Here is an 18,662-nt window from a genome sequence, read left to right as displayed (position 1 = left end):
GGAGGAGGAAGACAACAACAACTGTGGAGTCCTTGGTGCTCTCTGAGCTGGGTTGTTTTCTTGCAGATGTTTCATTACCCAACTAGGTAACGTGACCGGTGCTAGCCGTTAGTGTTCTCAACCTTGACACAGAAAGAGCACGCTCGGTACTTGAAAGGTAAAAAGTCATGGATTCACAGGTTCAGGCAGGTTCAGGCAGACCCTGAATTTCTGAAAGCTCCGGGCCAACTGAGACATTGAAACCCAAGCATGAAGATTTGTCCCCCACGTTCTCCTGCTTTCAACCCAAAACCGAGGGGAAGAGCCTGAGAATTCAGCCTGACTGACGTTCCTTGGAGACCAGCGTCGCTGAAACGGGCAAGGCTGAACATTAGCTAACCCAGGGAGTGGTGTCATTAAAATGTGTACATCTGTCCACGTGCAGGCCGGCTGAGACACGTGGTGCCGTCTTTGTCCACGTGCAGGCCACGAAGCGTTTGAAAGCGGCGCGTGGCAAAAGCGGCTGAGACAGCCAAGCAGCCATTCTCCATGTGTTAAAACAGGCCCTTTCGGGGAAACGTTAACGGCAGCTGCTTCCAAAGATGTCTCCAGGACTCTGCACGCATCCTCTGGACGCTCCCCATCCTCCACCGCCTGTCCTCCTTGTTCCCTTCTGGAGGAGGAGGGGGCTTCATGGTACCCAAAGCAGATCCTCCAGATTCAGCCACAGTTTGGTTCCATGTAGCATCAACCTTGTGAACTTTTGAGCTTCCTCTTTCAGTGTCAAAAATGATCAGTGATTAATATATTTAACAACAACAACAATAATGTTGGAAGCATTTCCTAGGCAGGCTGCCTTCTTTTGCAATGGACTAATGGCAAATGTGTCAGTGCCGATGATGGTGTTCAAGTGGCGCTCCAGTTGTTTTGGGATTGCACCCAAAGCGCCCATTACTATTGGTACTACTCTTGCTTGCCTTTGCCACAGGCTTTCTATTCCTACTTGTAGGTCTTTGTATTTTGTTATCTTCTCCAGTTCTTTCTCGTCTATCCTGCTGTCTCCATATATTATTATTGATCATCGCGCAGTCGGCCAGATGTTCAGACTGGATTCGGCATTTTTGTCTACCTATCGAGTCCTTACCAAAGACCTGGGATAGGCAGATGTGGATGTTTAATGGAATTACAAATATCGTCACAGGATGGAAGCAGTTCCTAGTAAGGCTGCCTTTTGCAATTGACTAATGGCGAATTTGTCAATGCCGATGATGGTGCTCAAGTGGTGCTCCAGTTGTTTTGGGATTGCACCCAAGGCGCCTATTGCTATTGGCACCACCCTTGCTTGCCTTTGCCACAGTCTTTCTATTTCTATTTTTAGGTCTTTGTATTTTGTTATCTTCCCCAGTTCTTTCTCGTTCTATTCTGCTGTCTCCAGGCACTGCCACGTCAACTATCTAGACTTTTTTGTCTTTCTTATCGACAGTTGTTAAGCCTTACTAGGAACTGCTTCCATCTTGTAATACCATCAAACATCCATATCTGCCTATCCCAGGTCCTTAGGAAGGACTCGATAGGTAGGTAAAAATGCCAAATCCAGTCTGAACATCTGGCTGACTGTGCGATGATCAATAATGTGGGAAGGGACCTTGGAGGTCATCTAGTTTTCTTGCAGATGTTTCATGACCCAACTAGGAAACATCATCAGTGCTAGAAGGGAGTGGGATTTGTGAAGAGGAGGAGGAGGAGGAGGATGATGAAGCTTTAATAATATCAATATCCTTGAAACAAGGATATATAGTGATTTAACAAATCAACTTTTATAACTACAAGTGAAATATAAACCGATTAGAAAAGATATTATGGGTAGATGTCATAAGATAAGCAGTGTAGTATTTTTATAACATGAAATATGAAAATATTGGGGTGAAGTATTTAAATGGAGCATTTGGACATTTGGATGCTAAATGCCGAGAAAATTGTGACTGATAAGAATTGTTCAAATATTAAGGAGAAATTAAGCTTAGACAAGATTTATGAAAATAGGATATATGGCAAACCAATAAGATGACTTTTATAAAAAAAATAACACAAGTTGATAAGGGGGGGGAAAAATGTCGCATAGGAATGCTCTTATTGTTGGTATAAACCTGGAAGAAAGTGTTTATATGCCAGGGGTCGGCAACCTCGGCTCTTTTATGACTCATGGACTTCAACTCCCAGAATTCCTGAGCCAGCTGGCTCAGGAATTCTGGGAGTTGAAGTCCATGAGTCATAAAAGAGCCGAGGTTGCCGACCCCTGATTTATGCATTGAAAATATTAAAAATTATATTTGTTTAAGGTTGAAGGAGAATACTATTGGGAGAAGAGAAGATCCAAGAAATGTACTATTAATCAATATACTAATTCTGGAAGTATAAAAATGAATTATTTTTGACTATTGCTTGTGTGTTTTTTCTAAAAAAAATTTATAAACCAAGACAATACGCTGTACACCAGGCACTTGTAAAAAAATTAAAAAAACATTAAAAAAATAAGATAATGTTAAGAGAGCTTGCTTAAAAGAGTGGACTGGTTTTGCTAGGAGGTCCGCAAGAGTGAACGGAGGCCTTTTTTTTTTTGGTGAATAAAAAGCGAGGCCGCTTTCTCAATCTCTGTTAATCCGTGACTTGATTTGATTCCGATTTGATTTTTTTTTTCTTCCTTTTTTTCCTTCCAGATTTATCAGCCGCTCGATGGGGATTTGCATCACCTCTTCACCTTTGTGTAGCCAGAAGAACGACTTCAACACCTCTTCAGTTATAATTATGAAACTGGTATTAACTGAATGGCAATTATGGATTTTTAACTCTAGATCCCAGTAAGCAAAAAAAAAAAAACGGAATCCAGCCAAGCCATATGTTGAAATTTTCTTTCTTTCTACCAAATAAGTTGGATGTTCCTCTGAATGTTTGGAAAGCCTTTGTGAAGATTCGATGCCAAAACCCGGAGGGAAATTGCAAATACCGCTCGCCCAGGAGGAACGGGGACGCCATGAGGAACGGCGGACGGCACCCTAATTTATCGCTAGAGATGATAGAGTTATTTATATAGAGATTTTTAAAAAGGAAAAAAAAAAGAAAAAGAAGAAAAAATAATAATAATAATAATAGTAAATCTATAGATATATAAAAATATATGTATTTTTTATGGTGATGAAAATGGCTCCCCAGAATGCTGACTCAGAGTCTATGCAAGTCCAAGAGCTTCCCGGCATTCAGCTCCCGAAACCCGGAAAGCAGCCAGAGAGCAAAGAAGAGACTGTAAGCGAAGGATCCATAGACCGTATCCCGGTACGGCTATGGGTGATGCACGGCGCCGTCATGTTTGGCAGGGAATTTTGTTACGCCATGGAGACAGCTTTGGTGACACCAGTATTGTTACAAATTGGTAAGTCCAGTTGGCGCCGGGCATCCTTGGTGCTCTCAGAGCTGGGTTGTTTCCTTGCAGACGTTTCATGACCCAACTAGGGAACATCATCAGTGCTAAGAGGGCGTGGGGTTTGTGGGGAGGAAGAGGAGGAGGAGGAGGAGGAGGAGAGACGACTGTGGGGTCCTTGGTGCTCTCTGAGCTGGGTTGTTGTCTTGCAGATGTTTCATTACCCAATTAGGGAACATCATCAGTGCTAGGAGGGAGTGGGGTTTGTGGGGAGGAAGAGGAGGAGGAGGAGGAGGAGGAGGAGGAGGAGGAGGAGGAGGAGAGACGACTGTGGGGTCCTTGGTGCTCTCTGAGCTGGGTTGCTTTCTTGCAGATGTTTCATTACCCAATTAGGGAACATCATCAGTGCTAGGAGGGAGTGGGGTTTGTGGGGAGGAAGAGGAGGAGGAGGAGGAGGAGGAGGAGGAGGAGGAGGAGAGACGACTGTGGGGTCCTTGGTGCTCTCTGAGCTGGGTTGCTTTCTTGCAGATGTTTCATTACCCAATTAGGGAACATCATCAGTGCTAGGAGGGAGTGGGGTTTGTGGGGAGGAAGAGGAGGAGGAGGAGGAGGAGGAGGAGGAGGAGGAGGAGGAGGAGGAGGAGGAGGAGAGACGACTGTGGGGTCCTTGGTGCTCTCTGAGCTGGGTTGCTTTCTTGCAGATGTTTCATTACCCAATTAGGGAACATCATCAGTGCTAGGAGGGAGTGGGGTTTGTGGGGAGGAAGAGGAGGAGGAGGAGGAGGAGGAGGAGGAGGAGGAGGAGAGACGACTGTGGGGTCCTTGGTGCTCTCTGAGCTGGGTTGCTTTCTTGCAGATGTTTCATTACCCAATTAGGGAACATCATCAGTGCTAGGAGGGAGTGGGGTTTGTGGGGAGGAAGAGGACGAGGAGGAGGAGGAGGAGGAGGAGGAGGAGAGACGACTGGGGTCCTTGGTGCTCTCTGAGCTGGGTTGTTTTCTTGCAGATGTTTCATTACCCAATTAGGGAACATCATCAGTGCTAGGAGGGAGTGGGGTTTGTGGGGAGGAAGAGGAGGAGGAGGAGGAGGAGGAGGAGGAGGAGGAGGAGGAGGAGGAGAGACGACTGTGGGGTCCTTGGTGCTCTCTGAGCTGGGTTGCTTTCTTGCAGATGTTTCATTACCCAATTAGGGAACATCATCAGTGCTAGGAGGGAGTGGGGTTTGTGGGGAGGAAGAGGAGGAGGAGGAGGAGGAGGAGGAGGAGGAGGAGGAGGAGGAGGAGAGACGACTGTGGGGTCCTTGGTGCTCTCTGAGCTGGGTTGCTTTCTTGCAGATGTTTCATTACCCAATTAGGGAACATCATCAGTGCTAGGAGGGAGTGGGGTTTGTGGGGAGGAAGAGGAGGAGGAGGAGGAGGAGGAGGAGGAGGAGGAGGAGGAGGAGGAGGAGAGACGACTGTGGGGTCCTTGGTGCTCTCTGAGCTGGGTTGTTGTCTTGCAGATGTTTCATTACCCAACTAGGTAACATCATCAGTACTAGGAGGGAGTGGGGTTTGTGGGGAGGAGGAAGAGGAGGAGGAGGAGGAGGAGGAGGAGGAGGAGGAGGAGGAGGAGGAGGAGGAGAGACGACTGTGGGGTCCTTGGTGCTCTCTGAGCTGGGTTGTTGTCTTGCAGATGTTTCATTTCCCAATTAGGGAACATCATCAGTGCTAGAAGGGAGTGGGGTTTGTGGGGAGGAAGAGGAGGAGGAGGAATTCTGGGAGTTGAAGTCCACGAGTCATAAAAGAGCCAAGGTGGCCTACCCCTGCCTTAGGTAGGTTAAGGCAGACCCACGGATAGGCTGGTCTTGGGCCTGGTAGGGCTTTCAAGGCACCTTGAATTGTCCCTGAAAAGAAACTAGGAATCTGTGCAGCTCGTGCAACGGAGGTGTTACCTGGGCAAACCCTCATTGCTGTTCCAGCTACTGCATTCTGAGCCAGTTGAAGCTTCCAGGCGGTCTCCAAGGGCAGCTCCAGTCTCTTCTTAAAAACTTCCAGTGTCGGAGCATTCACCACTTCTGGAGGCAGGTGGTTCCACTGGTTAACTGTTCTCACTGTCAGGAAGTTTCTCCTGAGTTCTAGGTTGCTTCTCTCCTTGACTAGTTTCCATCCGTTGCTTCTTGTCCTGCCTTCGGGCGCTTTGGAGAATGGCTTGACTCCCTCTTCTTTGGGGCATCCCCTGAGATACTGGAACATTGCTATCATGTCCCCCCCTCGTCCTTCTCTTCGTTAAACTAGACCTACCCAATTCCAGCAGCCGTTCCTTCTATGTTTTAGCCTCCAATCCTCTAATCGTCATTGTTGCTCTTCTCTGGACTTTTTCCCCCCCCAACATCTTTTCTGTAATATAGTGACCAAAACTGGACGCAGGATTTCAGGTGTGGCCTCATTAAGGCTTTATCAAGCGGTACTAATACTTCACGCGATGTTGACTCTGTGCATCTTATTGTACAACCAAGGATTGCATTAGCGTTTTTGGCTGCTGCCGCACGCAGCTGGCTGCTTTGGGGAAAGCCATCCCATTTCCATCCGAGGTGTGGAAGGTCCAGGCGCAGGCGAAAGAGGCAAAGATGCAACTGTGAGGCAACCGAAGCTGTTAGGTAATCCTGCCCAAACGCTTCTGGTGGCGTTGCCTTCCAACTCCTTCTTACAAGCTAATTAAAAAATCTCAATTACTGTAGATCGTCAGCTGGTTTTATGTGGGCATTTAAGAGCCCGGCATCTGCGGGTGACGGTTGAGCTAATTGCAAAGAAAACACATTGCCCACACGGTTTAGAATTTCTTCCCGTTCGGCGGAGTGAGAAAAGCAGGTATTTATTTAAGCCTTAATTCCCGAAATCGGGGTTGTCCGACTGGTTTGGCTGTGACCAGTTTTTTCAAAGGCAGTCTGGCTCAGACACAGCCCGCAAAGCAGTTACAAGGAAGAAATCACGAGGTCATTTTATTGAGTTGACTTTCAGAGCCCACCCACGGGGCGAGAAAATGTGGGTGGCTTTCCAACATTGAAGACACCAACAGGGCAAAGTATGAAAAATCCATACGTGGCCTTGGGGCACTGCAACGGTCGTAAGTGTGAGTCAGTTACCGAGCCTCTGAGTCACATGAGCACGGGGAGGCTGCGACGGTCCTAAGTGTGGAAAATTGTCGTGAGCGCCTTTTTTCCCCGCACTGCCATCGCAACTTCGAATGGTCATTAAATGAACAGTTGTAAGTTGAGGACTACTGATCTTTAAGAAATGGATAAGCCACCCTACTGAAAACATGCAACACTGGTCTGCATGCAATCAGTAAATAACAACAAAAATAGTTAAAACAACAAAACGAGGAAGAAACGGTTGCTGGAATTGGGTATGTCTAGTTTAATGAAGAGAAGGACGACGGGTTTCCTGCCTGAGCAGGTGGTTGGACTAGATGACCTCCAAGCTCCCTTCCAACTTTTATTATTGTTGTTGTTGTTGTTATTGATCATCGCACAGTCAGCCAGATGCTCAGACTGGATTTGGCATTTTTCTCTACCTATCAAGTCCTTACCAAGGACCTGGGATAGGCAGATATGGATATTTGATGGTATTATAGATATCGTCGCAGGATGGAAACAGTTCCTAGTAAGGCCGCCTTTTGCAATTGACTAATGGCGAATTTGTCAATGCCGATGATGGTGTCCAAGTGGTGCTCCAGTTGTTTTGGGATTGCACCAAGGCGCCTATTACTATTGGTATCACCCTTGCTTGCCTTTGCCACAGTCTTTCTATTTCTATTTGTAGGTCGTATTATTGTTGTTTTGTTGTTGTTGTTATAGATGCTCAGAATCAAAATTCCTACAGCCAGTTCTCGACTTCCGGCTGATTTCTTGCTGACTGTTCAAACTTACAATGGACCTTTCCAGAGTTATTTTCAATGTGTTTTTGAAGTTAACACACAACACACACACACACACACACACACACACACACACACACACACACAATTGTCTTTGGGCATTTGGAAACCAGCTCACCTTTACAGCCATTTTCAGTGTCCTGCAATCATGTGACCTCAGTTTGTGACACTCTTTCTGGCATTTTCAGTTTCAAGCAAAAAAAAAAAAAACTAATGGGGGAAAAACAGATTCCCTTGGTGACCGCGGTGTTCGCTTAACAACCAAACCACACGCTCGGGTCTTGAACCTGGTGTCATGGTTCTGAAAGATGAAACTCTTCAAAGAACTTCGAGGCCTTGTTTACCTTAAAGGATCTTTATTCGAGAAGCACAGCATCGGCACTTAATAATCGAAGCCAAAATCTGAATTCCCTTCCCCTGAGCACATAGTATCAAAGCAGAATTCCCTCCTCCAATGAACAGTCATAAATCACATTCTCCAATTAGTTTGAAATGCGGCCTTCCCCTCCAGCTGTCCAGCCCACCAATTCTTATCACCTCTTATTTCAATAACCTTGGTTCTCACGCTAGGTCCACTATTGTTGTGTCTAGCTAAACAGTCACCCACATTCCTCCCCCCCCCCCAGCCTCATCTAACTCTAAGAGTAAAACATAAGAAGAAAAAGATTGCATCTCCCAACAGTTGTCAAAGCAAAAACATCCGATGTTAGCAGCGGTTGAGACCTGGGCTGTCAGTTCTCCACCTTTAACCGCTGAGCGATCGCACCCCCTAGCAATCTAGTAAACTTATTTTATTTTTTCCCAAGTCAGTTCCACTATCATCACCGCCGCCACCCCAGTCTTGGCATAAGGGGAATTCTGTAGCACGAGTGGATGTTGTTGTTGCAAATTGTGGAGTGGGCAATTTAGCAAACGGGTGACTCCTTCCGTCTTAGGAACATTCGTCAAAGATTCCACTTGGTGTACCCTTTCCTTACTGGCAAGTTACAAACAAGTAGCTTTTCAAAGAGTCTAGTGTCCGTGGACATGCCCAAGAAACGAGACCACAAAGGACAACAAGCTGGGAGGCCAGAGTGGTCAAAACTCAACAAACAGAATCTCAGTCTAACCCAGAAAAGGTTTAGATTACCTCTTCGTCTTCCCCACTTCCAGTGATCTGGCATGTTGTAGATCCCTCCAAGCTCATAAAGGCTGCCTTTTAACGAAATAACCAAAGCAGTGGAATTTTCCACTCGTCAGCAGAGATAATCCTCGATTTACGTCCACAGTTCAGCCCAAAATGTCCATTGCTAAGCGAAAAACACTTGTTAAGTGTGCGACCTTTTTGCCGTGCTTGTTAAGTGAATCGCTGCAGTTCTTAAGTGAATCATACCGTCATTAAGCGGATCTGGCCTTCCCCCCGCCCCCCGGCTGACTTTGCTTCTCAGAAGCTGGCTGGGAAGGTCACAGAGCTTCTGTTGTTAAGTGAGACATTTGCTCAGTGAGTTTCGCCCCATCTTGCCACAGTCATTAAGTGAATCACTGCAGCTGTTCAGTTAGCCACACGGTTGTTAAGTGAAGCTGCCTCTTCCCCATTGACTTTGCTTGTCGGAAGGTCGCCAAAGGGGGATCGATCACATGACCCACGGGGGGGGGACACGGCCACCGTCATAAATACGAGCCAGTTGCCAAGCGTCGGAAATTTTGATCAAGTGGTCGTTAAGTGTGAAAAACGGTCCTAAGCTACGTGTTGTAACTATGAACGGTCACTAAACGAGGACTTTTCCTGTAAGACGAAGCTGCGTGCTTCCTTTGAAAGCCTAAAACTTTTGTTCCTCAGCCTCACCTCTTTTCAAGAACCAGCAAAACCCTATTTCCTTTCTACGTTGCGTAGCCGAAATCACGTTTGCCGTTCTTCAAAGAGGCGTGAACAGAATCTTTGTGCTTTGGAATGCTGCAAATCTTATTTCTGGCAGTCGCGCCAGCTTGCTTTGGAGGATTTCAGCCGGTTGCCAAAGTGTCTTTCATTTTTAAAAGCTGTTGCCAGGACTGGATAAGTTTTCCTTGGCTAGGCGGAGCCAAGATGTACCTTTGTTGTTGTTAGCTGCGAAGTCGTGTCCGACCCATCGCGACCCCAGGGACAACGTTCCTCCAGGCCTTACTTGTCCTCCGCCATCTTCTGGAGTCCATTTAAGCTCACGCCTCCTGCTTGAGTGACTCCATCCAGCCACCTCATTCTCTGTCGTCCCTTCAGATGTACCTTACCTCTTGGTTATCAGGATACAAATTTCAGTTTGAAACTCCCAAACTTCAAGCAGGGATGACATGAAAGGGTTAGATCCAAATACACATTGCTGTGCATCCGTTCAGAAAATATGCAGCTTTTAGCCATTGTCCATTCTGGCTGAATTTGGAGATATTTGTAGTACAAACCATCTTATAGAACAGGGGTCCCCAGCCCCTTGGGCCGTGGACCGGTACCGGGCTGCGGCATGCCAGCAACCGGTCCACACAAACAAGCAAAGCCCCATCTGCAGCACACAAAACGACGCACCCTCCAGTCCGCGGAAAAACCTCTCTCCGCGGAAGCGGTTGCTGGTGCCCGAAAGGTTGGGGACCTCTGGTATAGAACATAGAATAATAGAATTGGAAGGGACCTCGGAGGTCTTCCAGTCCAGAGGTCCCCAGCCTTTTCAGCAGAGGGCTGGACTAGAAGACCTCCAAGGTCCCTTCCATCTCTATTCTATTCAAACTTTTAACAGCTGCAGCGATTCGCTTGAGAACTGCGACCAAGGCAGGTCTTAAAATGGAGCCCAACTCAAAACTTCACCCATGTCTCGCTTAGTCGAGGACTACCTGTATTCCTCCTCCGCTTCCGATAAAAACAATAATAATAATCTGGGGAGGATTGTCAGGATTCTGGCCTTCAGCCTAGCGATTGCCTACGGGGTTTTATCTCCGAATAAAATCCTCCTCTTTGTTAGGGTAATTAAGTGCTACAAGCACAAAAGCCCTTTTCAGAGCCTTCAGCCCAGATTGCCTTCTGCTCCTGAATTAGCTTCAGTTAGCTACCAATATGCTACGTGAAGATTTCCTCAATGCTCTGATTGTGCCGACAGCCATCTCCTGCCCAGAACGGAACTCAACAATTTTGACATTCGGTCGGGCTGGTGCATCTTAGCGGGAAGCAACAGAAAGCCGTAACTTCCCCAAGTCTCACGCACATCAAAAGGGGCGCGCAAATTTTAATAGCTTTAGACAGGAAGCGTTATTTTTTTTTTTGCAAAAAAAAAACAACACAAAAAAAACGAAAGAAAGCCAGTTTGCAGATTTCGGGTGTGCGTTGGCACCGAGATTGTCCTCTCCGTCGGAAGCACTGGGGAGCACGGATCGGCAAGCATGTGTCTTTTAAAGAACTCCTTTGGAGGGTTGAAACACGATCGTCCTCCACTTCTGACTGCAACCGAAGCCACAATTTAGCTTATAAGTCAACGGCTGCAGGACTTGGGTTTGGCTAGTCTAAAGAAAAGAAGAAATAGGGGTGACGTGATAGCAGTGTTTAAATATTTGAGGGGCTGCCACCAAGAAGAGGAGGGGGTCAAGTTATTCTCCAAAGCACCAGAGGGAAGGACAAGAAACAATGGTTGGAAACTGACCAAGGAGAGAAGCAACCTGGAATTAAGGAGAAACTTCCTGACAGTGAGGACAATTAACCACTGGAACAACCTGCCTCCAGAAATCGTGGGCGTTCCATCACTGGAGGTTTTTAAGAAGAGGCTGGACAGTCGCTTGTCTGGAATGACATATGGTCCCCTGCTTGAGCAGGGGGCTGGACTAGAAGACCTCCAAGGTCCCTTCCAGCTCTATTCTGGTTGGTTAATCAAGAAGAGGAGCGACCTGGAGCTAAGGAGAAACTTCCTGACAGTGAGGACAATCAACCGGTGGAACAGCTTGCCTCCAGAAATCGTGGGCGCTCAATGACTGGAGATTTTTAAGAAGAGGCTAGACAGTCACTTGTCTGGCGTGGCATAGGTTCTCCTGCCTGAGCAGGGGGCTGGACTAGAAGACCTCCAAGGTCCCTTCCAGCTCCTATTCTATTCTATTCTATTCTATTCTATTCTATTCTATTCTATTCTATTCTATTCTATTCTATTCTATTCTATTCTATTCTATTCTATTCTATTCTAAAGCAAGTCACCACACAACCGCCCCCAATTTTATGCAATTTTCTTTGCAATGGCTGTTAAGCAAAAGCAGCGGTTGTACGTGAGTCCATTGTTTGCTATGGGGCGAGTTTTGCTGGAAACCAGAAGCAAATCCTGATTTCGGGGTAAAATGGAAATCACAGTCACAGCTCTGCAAACAGCCCTAAATGCAGACTGGCTGCTAAGCATCCAAAATGCAGTCCCGTGACACACACACCCCCCCCGGGCCGGGTCGTCGGAACTTCGAATGGGTCGTGAGTCCCATTTCTCTGGTCCATTGTAACTTTGAACAGTCGCTTAACGAGCGGTCATAAATCAAGGACTACCTTGAGATCTATTAAACCAGAGTTTCCCAACCTTTCCGGCTTTGCTGACCGGCGAGGGTGGCGGGATGGTTCTGCAGGGGTGGCAGGCAAGTCCTGGTCACGTGAAGTATTAATACCCCTTTACAAGGCCTTGGTAAGGCCACACTTGGAATCCTGCATCCAGTTTTGGTCACCACGATGTAAAAAAGATGTTGAGACTCTAGAAAGAGTGCAGAGAAGAGCAACAAAGATGATCAGGGGACTGGAGGCTAAAACATATAAGGAACGGCTGCTGGAATTGGGTATGTCTAGTTTAATAGAGGGAAGGACAAGGGGGGACATGATAGCAGTGATCCAATCTCTCAGGGGCTGCCCCAAAGAAGAGGGAGTCAAGCTATTCTCCAAAGTGCCTGAAGGCAGGAGAAGAAGCAACGGATGGAAACTCATCAAGGAGAGAAGCAACCTAGAACTAAGGAGAAACTTTTTGACAGTGGAACAACCTGCCTCCAGAAGCTGTGAACACTCCAACACTGGAAGTCTTTAAGAAGACACTGGTCTAGGGTTTACTGCCTGAGCAGGGGGTTGGACTAGACGACCTCCAAGGTCCCTTCCAACCCTGTTCTATTCTATTCCATTCCATTCCATTCCATTCCATATATTCTATTCTATTCTATTCTATACTATACTATTCTATTCTATTCTATTCTATTCTATTCTATTCTATTCTATTCTATTCTATTCTATTCTATTATTCTATTCTATTCTATTCTATTCTATTCTATTCTATTCTATTCTATTCTATTCTATTCTATATTTCCCATTCTATTCTATTCTATTCTATTCTATATTTCCCATTCTATTCTATTCTATTCTATTCTATTCTATTCTATTCTATTCTATTCTATTCTATTCTATTCTATTCTATTTGCATGCACAGCTCCATTTGCAAGCAGTGGTCATGTGTGCCTGCCACTTGCGCAAATGGAGCACACATGCTCACCCACTGCTTACGCAAGGGGGGGGATGCACGGATGTGCATTCTCGCCCACTGCTTCCGCGGCCTGGTTTCAAACAGCTCACAGCCCGGTATTGGGACGCAGCCTGGGGGTTGGGGACCCCTGTATTATAATACTTTCTCAAAGCTGTTCCTGGGTATCTTTGTAAACCATCTACAGATGGCTCAGTTGATGGTAGCTATGGATCATAGTCCCATTTTCAGAATCCATCGTCCTTCAGAAGTTGTGGGTGCTCCATCTCTGGAGGTTTTTGAGAAGAGATAGGATAACCATTTGTCCATAATGGCTTAAGGTCTGCTACTTGGTCTAGAACAGGGGTCCCCAACCTTTGGGCCGCCGCCCACTACCGGGCCATGTGCTGCTGGCTGCAGGACAGGCTGGCCAGTGCCCGCACGTCATGCTAGCGCCGCGGCCGTAGTGAAAACGGGGCGCCGTGTGGTGCAAAAATGGGGCGTGGTAACGGTGCAGCACAGCATGAAAACGGGGCACGGGTCAGTGCGATAACGGGGCATAGTAAGAAAACGGGGCAGGGCTAGCAAGTGTCCCGCGGCCACTAGCGCTCCCCCATTTGCCTTGCCCGTGTGCTCATGGCCTCGTTTCCCCGCACGCGGGCGTGTTTAAAATGCTTCCCCCTCCCTTTCCCTCCGGTCCGCCAGCCGAAAAAGGTTGGGGACCTCTGGACTAGAAGACCTCGAAATGCTAGAAATAAATAAATAAATGAATCAGTGGGAGAACACAGTAAGGCCCCCCCCCAAAAAAAGAGTAAATTTCCCAAAGCACAGCATTGGCTCTGTGTGATGAGAAGAAATTCAAATTTGGCTATTTAAAAATGCCGTCCGGCCTCCTTGTTTTTTTTAACTCTGTGCCAGGCCTTGCCAACCAGGTCTTTTGAGCGTTCAGTGCCGTACAAAGTTGGCAGGTTCTGGATGCCCGCAAATCTCTCTCTCTTTTTTTTTTTTTGGTCACTTTTATGCCTGCCATTTTTCTTGCCCTCTTGATGTGGGAAAGGCGCTTTTGAGTGTTTCGGGGCGGGGCAGTGTCGGCGCCTTTCTCAAAACCCGCAACTCGGGTACTTCATCTTACGCCTTTCGCCATTCTTCTGCAGAAGAAACTGCTGCGGTGCTGTCAGGCTGCTTTTATTCCCCTTAATAGATTGTATTTACTCAAAAATGCTTTCCTCCCCCCCCCCCATTCTCAGACGGACTTGGGCTGCTTTAGTTCAGCTCGTTCCATGCGGTGCTCTGTTCTCTCTTTGCCCCTTGCTGGCATCACCGCAAAGTCTCATTTCAAGAGTTTATCCCTCGCCTCCTGGATGACCTCATTTTCACTCTGAACGCCCGCAGACCCGCTCTTATATAAAACTGATTAATCGCTGTGCATTTAATATCGGATTTTTTTTAATTATTTTTTTTAAAGTCCTTGCTGACATCCCTGAATGACGGATTGAGCGCAAGCCACGGGTGACTTAAATAAGGATATATATATAGAAAACATATATATATATATATATATATATATATATATATATATATATATATATATGTCAAATGCTTGTTAACTATTTTTAGATTACCTTGCTAGGCCCCAAACATGGGACAAATTTCCTGTGTCAGCCTAACCTGAAGGCCATCGACAGGCAGTAGTCACACCGGTGACAGCTCATATTTGGGTAAATTTTAAATTGCTAACAAAGAATTAAGGGAGACTGATATGCATTTCAAACTTATTAGTTTTCATCAGTCAGCCATACCCTTCTGAGATTCGTATGTATGTATGTGTGTGTGTGTATGTATATATATATATATATATATGTATATATATATATATATATATATATATATATATATATATATATATATATATATATATATATATATATATATATATATATGTCAAATGTTAACTATTTAGATTACCTTGCTAGGCCCCAAACATGGGGCAAATCTTTATTTCCTGCTTTCAGCCTATCTTAGGCCATCGAACAGGCTATAGTCACACCGGACAGTTCATATATTTGTGTAAATTACTAACAAAGAATTAATTTAATTTAATTAATTTCAGTCTCCCTTTACACACACACGCACACACACAAACACACACACACACACACACACACACACATATATGTATGTATGTATGTATGTATGTATATATAAATGGCCTACGGTGATGCAATGTTTAAGGGAGAAAAAAAAATGGAATTAATGCAGTTCCTTATTTGGGAAAAGGTCAGGGAGGGTCTGGCTAATTGCCAGGTGTGAGTCAGTATTGCAGTTCTGTGAAAAAGCTCCCGAGAGAGCTTTGTTAATCATTCTCTAGTCACCTGGAATAAGTTCAAGGTTGCATACGCTGCCTTTGATGTCACCTGTCAGCTTCCAGACCCCAGCTCGTGACCAAAATTGAGCCCAAAGTTTCGGTCTCTAAGCGAGACAATTGTTAAGTGAATTTTGCCCCATTCTTATGACCTGTCCTGCCACAGTTATTGGGTAAAACACTGCAGTTGTCAAATTGCCAACGTGGTTGTTAACTGAATCTGGCTTGTCTCTGCTTGTCGAAAAGTCTCCAAAGGGGGGAGGCACGTGAGCCTGGAGACTGCAAACGTCACGATCCCGTTTTACTCAGCGGTCGGATTTTCATCACGTGACCCCAGGGAGGCTGCAGTGGCGTGAAAAAACAGTCGTAGGCCACTTTTCAGTGCTGCCGTAACTTCGAGCGGTCACGAAATGAATTTTTGTAAGTCGGGGAACTGCTTGCATTGTCCCAAAAAACATTTGAAGGCAGGACGAGAAACAACGGGTGGCAATGAGCAAAGGAATGAATTGGAATTAAGGGGAAATTTCCCGACGGCGAGAACAATGAACCAGTGGAATGGCTGGCCTCCAGAAGTTGTGGGTGCTCCATGTCTTGGAGGCTTTTAAGAAGAAATCGGGCAGCCCTTGGTCTGGAAGGGTATAGGTCAGGATCTCCGGCTCACGCAAACCATATGTAACCCTTGACCTGTACAGTCACAGGATATCAGCAGAATCAGCAAGAAAAGCTGAGCTGAAGGAAAAAAGGGAGAAGGAAGAGAGAGAGAGAGAGAGAGAGAGAGAGAGAGAGAGAGAGAAGAAAGAGAGAAAGAAAGAAAGAGAAAGAAAGAAAGAGAAAGAAAGAAAGAAAGAGAAAGAAAGAAAGAGAAAGAAAGAAAGAAAGAAAAAAGACAGACAAACAAAGAAGACAGAAAGAAAGAAAGAAAAAGACACAGAAAGACAAACAGAAAGAAAGAAAACAAAAAAGAAAGACAAACAAAGAAAAAGACAGACAGAAAGAGAAAGAAAATAAAAGAAAGGAAGAAAGAAAAAGAAAGAAAGAAAGAGAGAGAGACAGACAAATGGAAAGAAAGAGAAAGAAAGAAAGAGAAAGACACAAAGAAAAAGAAAGAAAGAAAGAAAGAAAGACAAAGACACAGAAAGACAAACAAAAAGAAAGAAAGAAAGACGGAAAGAGAAAAAAAAGACAAAGAAAAAGAAAGACAGAAAGAAAGAAAGACAAACAGAAAGAAAAAGGAAAGAAAGAGAGAAAAAGAAAAAAGACAGAAAGCAAAAGAAAAGAAGGAAGGAAGGAAAGGAAGGAAAGGAAGGAAGGAAGGAAGGAAGGAAGGAAGGAAGGAAGGAAGGAAGGAAGGAAGGAAGGAAGGAAGGAAGGAAGGAAGATCCCTCCCAACTCGGTTATTCGGTTTATAAGATCGTCATCCTATGGATCTCCCCTGCCGTTCCCACCCTGCAAGAATCCAGCCTTCCTGTTCTTCTCCACAAGCTCACGCCAGGCCAGAGTCCACAGCCAAGGCCCTTCGGAGGCATTGCGTGCCTTTTGCATTTTTAGGACCCAGATTCAAATCCTGCGGATTTCAGCCCCGCCTGTGCCGGCCACGAGACAAATGCAAAGAATATAAGATAAATGTGCTGGTTTTGGATGTTCCTCTCCAGCAGAAGTGTAGCCAGTTAACCTTTTTCGAGGAGCCCTTCCTTGGGCAAAGGGGTTTTGCTGGTGCATTTTGCTCATTTTAAAGATATTTTATTTGGTTTAAAGCATCCCTCTCCTAGTTTACCAAAAACAGGATATGCCCGCTTCCAGAGATCCCACGAATGAGATCAGTTTCATCCCAAGTTCCTGTTTGTTTCTGTTTTAAAAGCTATGGCTTGGGAGTCACGGTTCGTGCTACCCAAACCTCTAGCCCAGGGGTCTTCAAACTTGGCCCTTTTATGACTTGTGGACTTCAACTCCCAGAATTCCTCAGCCAGCAAAGCTGGCTGAGGAATTCTGGGAGTTGAAGTCCACAAGTCATAAAAGGGCCAAGTTTGAAGACCCCTGCGCTAGCCACTATGGATTACAGTGCAATAGTATATCAAGTTGAGTTAGAGACGAGCAAAAAAAATTGGCTTAAATTGTCAAGTAAACACACTGCTATAAATCTAGCTTGCTTTAAAGGGTTGTGTGTGTGTGTGGGGGGGGAAATCTGCAAAAATTCTAAAAGAAATTTCCTTGGAACCGAATTGATCCAATGTGGTATTTTTGAAGGTCCTGCTCTTTCCCTCCTCCCCCCCACAAACCCCCCCCCTATCTGCTACTTTTTTTGTATCCTATAATATATATTTTTTTCCAAAAACTAAACGGATCAAAATTCTATCTGCAATCCAATATTTTCTGTACCTGGCAGGATTACACACCGATGGGCATTTTGACTGAGGCCACGTTGTGACATATGCCGGGTGATTCCCGTCCCTGTGACTTAAACCTGAAGTGAAGTGTTAATACCACTTTACAAGGCCTTGGCGAGGCCACACTTAGAAGCCTGCGTCCGGTTTTTTGGCACCACGATGTAAAACAAGATGTTGAGACTCTGGAAAGAGTGCAGAGAAGAGCAACAAAGATGATCAGGGGACTGGAGGCTCAAACATATGAGGAACGGTTGCGGGAATTGGGTCTGTCTAGTTTACTGAAGAAAAGGACGAGGGGGTGACATGATAGCAGTGTCCCAGTATCTCAGGGGCTGCCCCAAAGAAGAGGGAGTCAAGCTATTCTCCAGAGCGCCTGAAGGCAGGACAAGAAGCAACGGATGGAAACTCGTCAAGGAGAGAAGCAACCTGGAACTAAGGAGGAAATTCCTGACAGTTAGAACAATTAACCAGTGGAACAACCTGCCTCCAGAAGTTGTGGGTGCTCCAATACTGGAAGTTTTTAAGAAGAGACTGGACAGCCACTTGTCTGAAATGGTCTAGGGTTTCCTGCCTGAGCAGGGGGGTTGGACTAGATGACCTCCAAGGTCCCTTCCAACTTTATTATCATTATTATTATATAAAACTTATTCATTAAACATGAAACTCAGTCAACTAAACACTCAAGTTGACTGGCACAAATGGTTGACACGGGCTGCTGCCAGCATCCTAGGTATCAATCAGGTATCTCCTTAAAATGTAAGATGTTCCGAGTAGCGCAGTTTTTTGTAACTTTGCTGGAGTTATTGCGGGAAGCTGCAATTTCTTGATGTATTTTGCAAAGTTTGTGGACATAGTTCCCAGGACCCCGATGACCATGGTTATCACTGTCACACGTTTCATCCATAATCGCGCAGTTTCGATGGCCAGGTCGCGGTATTTTGTAATTTTTCCCAGTTCTTTTTCTTCGACTCTGGCATCTCCTGGTACAGCGATATCAATCAACTGTACGCTTCGGTTCTCTATGACTGCGATATCTGGCGTGTTGTGTTCCAATTATTATTATTATTATTATTATTATTAGTAGTAGTAGTAGTAGTAGTAGTAGTAGTGTGGGGATCCAGATAATCCCCAACTTACAACGTTCATTT

General features: G+C 45.5%; 1 protein-coding gene across 12 annotated transcripts in view; it reads left to right on the top strand.

Annotated features, from left to right (window-relative positions):
• SLC45A4 (solute carrier family 45 member 4) overlaps positions 1–18,662 on the top strand; it is a 105,591-nt gene that overhangs the window by 55,220 nt on the left and 31,709 nt on the right. For all 12 annotated transcript variants that reach the window (XM_083360066.1, XM_083360064.1, XM_083360070.1 and 9 more), the window contains one exon: positions 2,697–3,406. In XM_083360066.1, the coding sequence (XP_083216192.1) occupies positions 3,166–3,406 (241 nt within the window). In that variant the 5' untranslated portion in view covers positions 2,697–3,165. The remainder of the gene's footprint in view (positions 1–2,696; positions 3,407–18,662) is intronic.

This window comes from Vipera ursinii (assembly GCF_947247035.1).
Source record: "Vipera ursinii genome assembly, chromosome: 3".
Classification (NCBI taxonomy): Eukaryota; Metazoa; Chordata; class Lepidosauria; order Squamata; family Viperidae; genus Vipera; species Vipera ursinii.
Note: the sequence above shows the minus strand (reverse complement) of the source record. Positions and strands in the feature narration are given on the sequence as shown.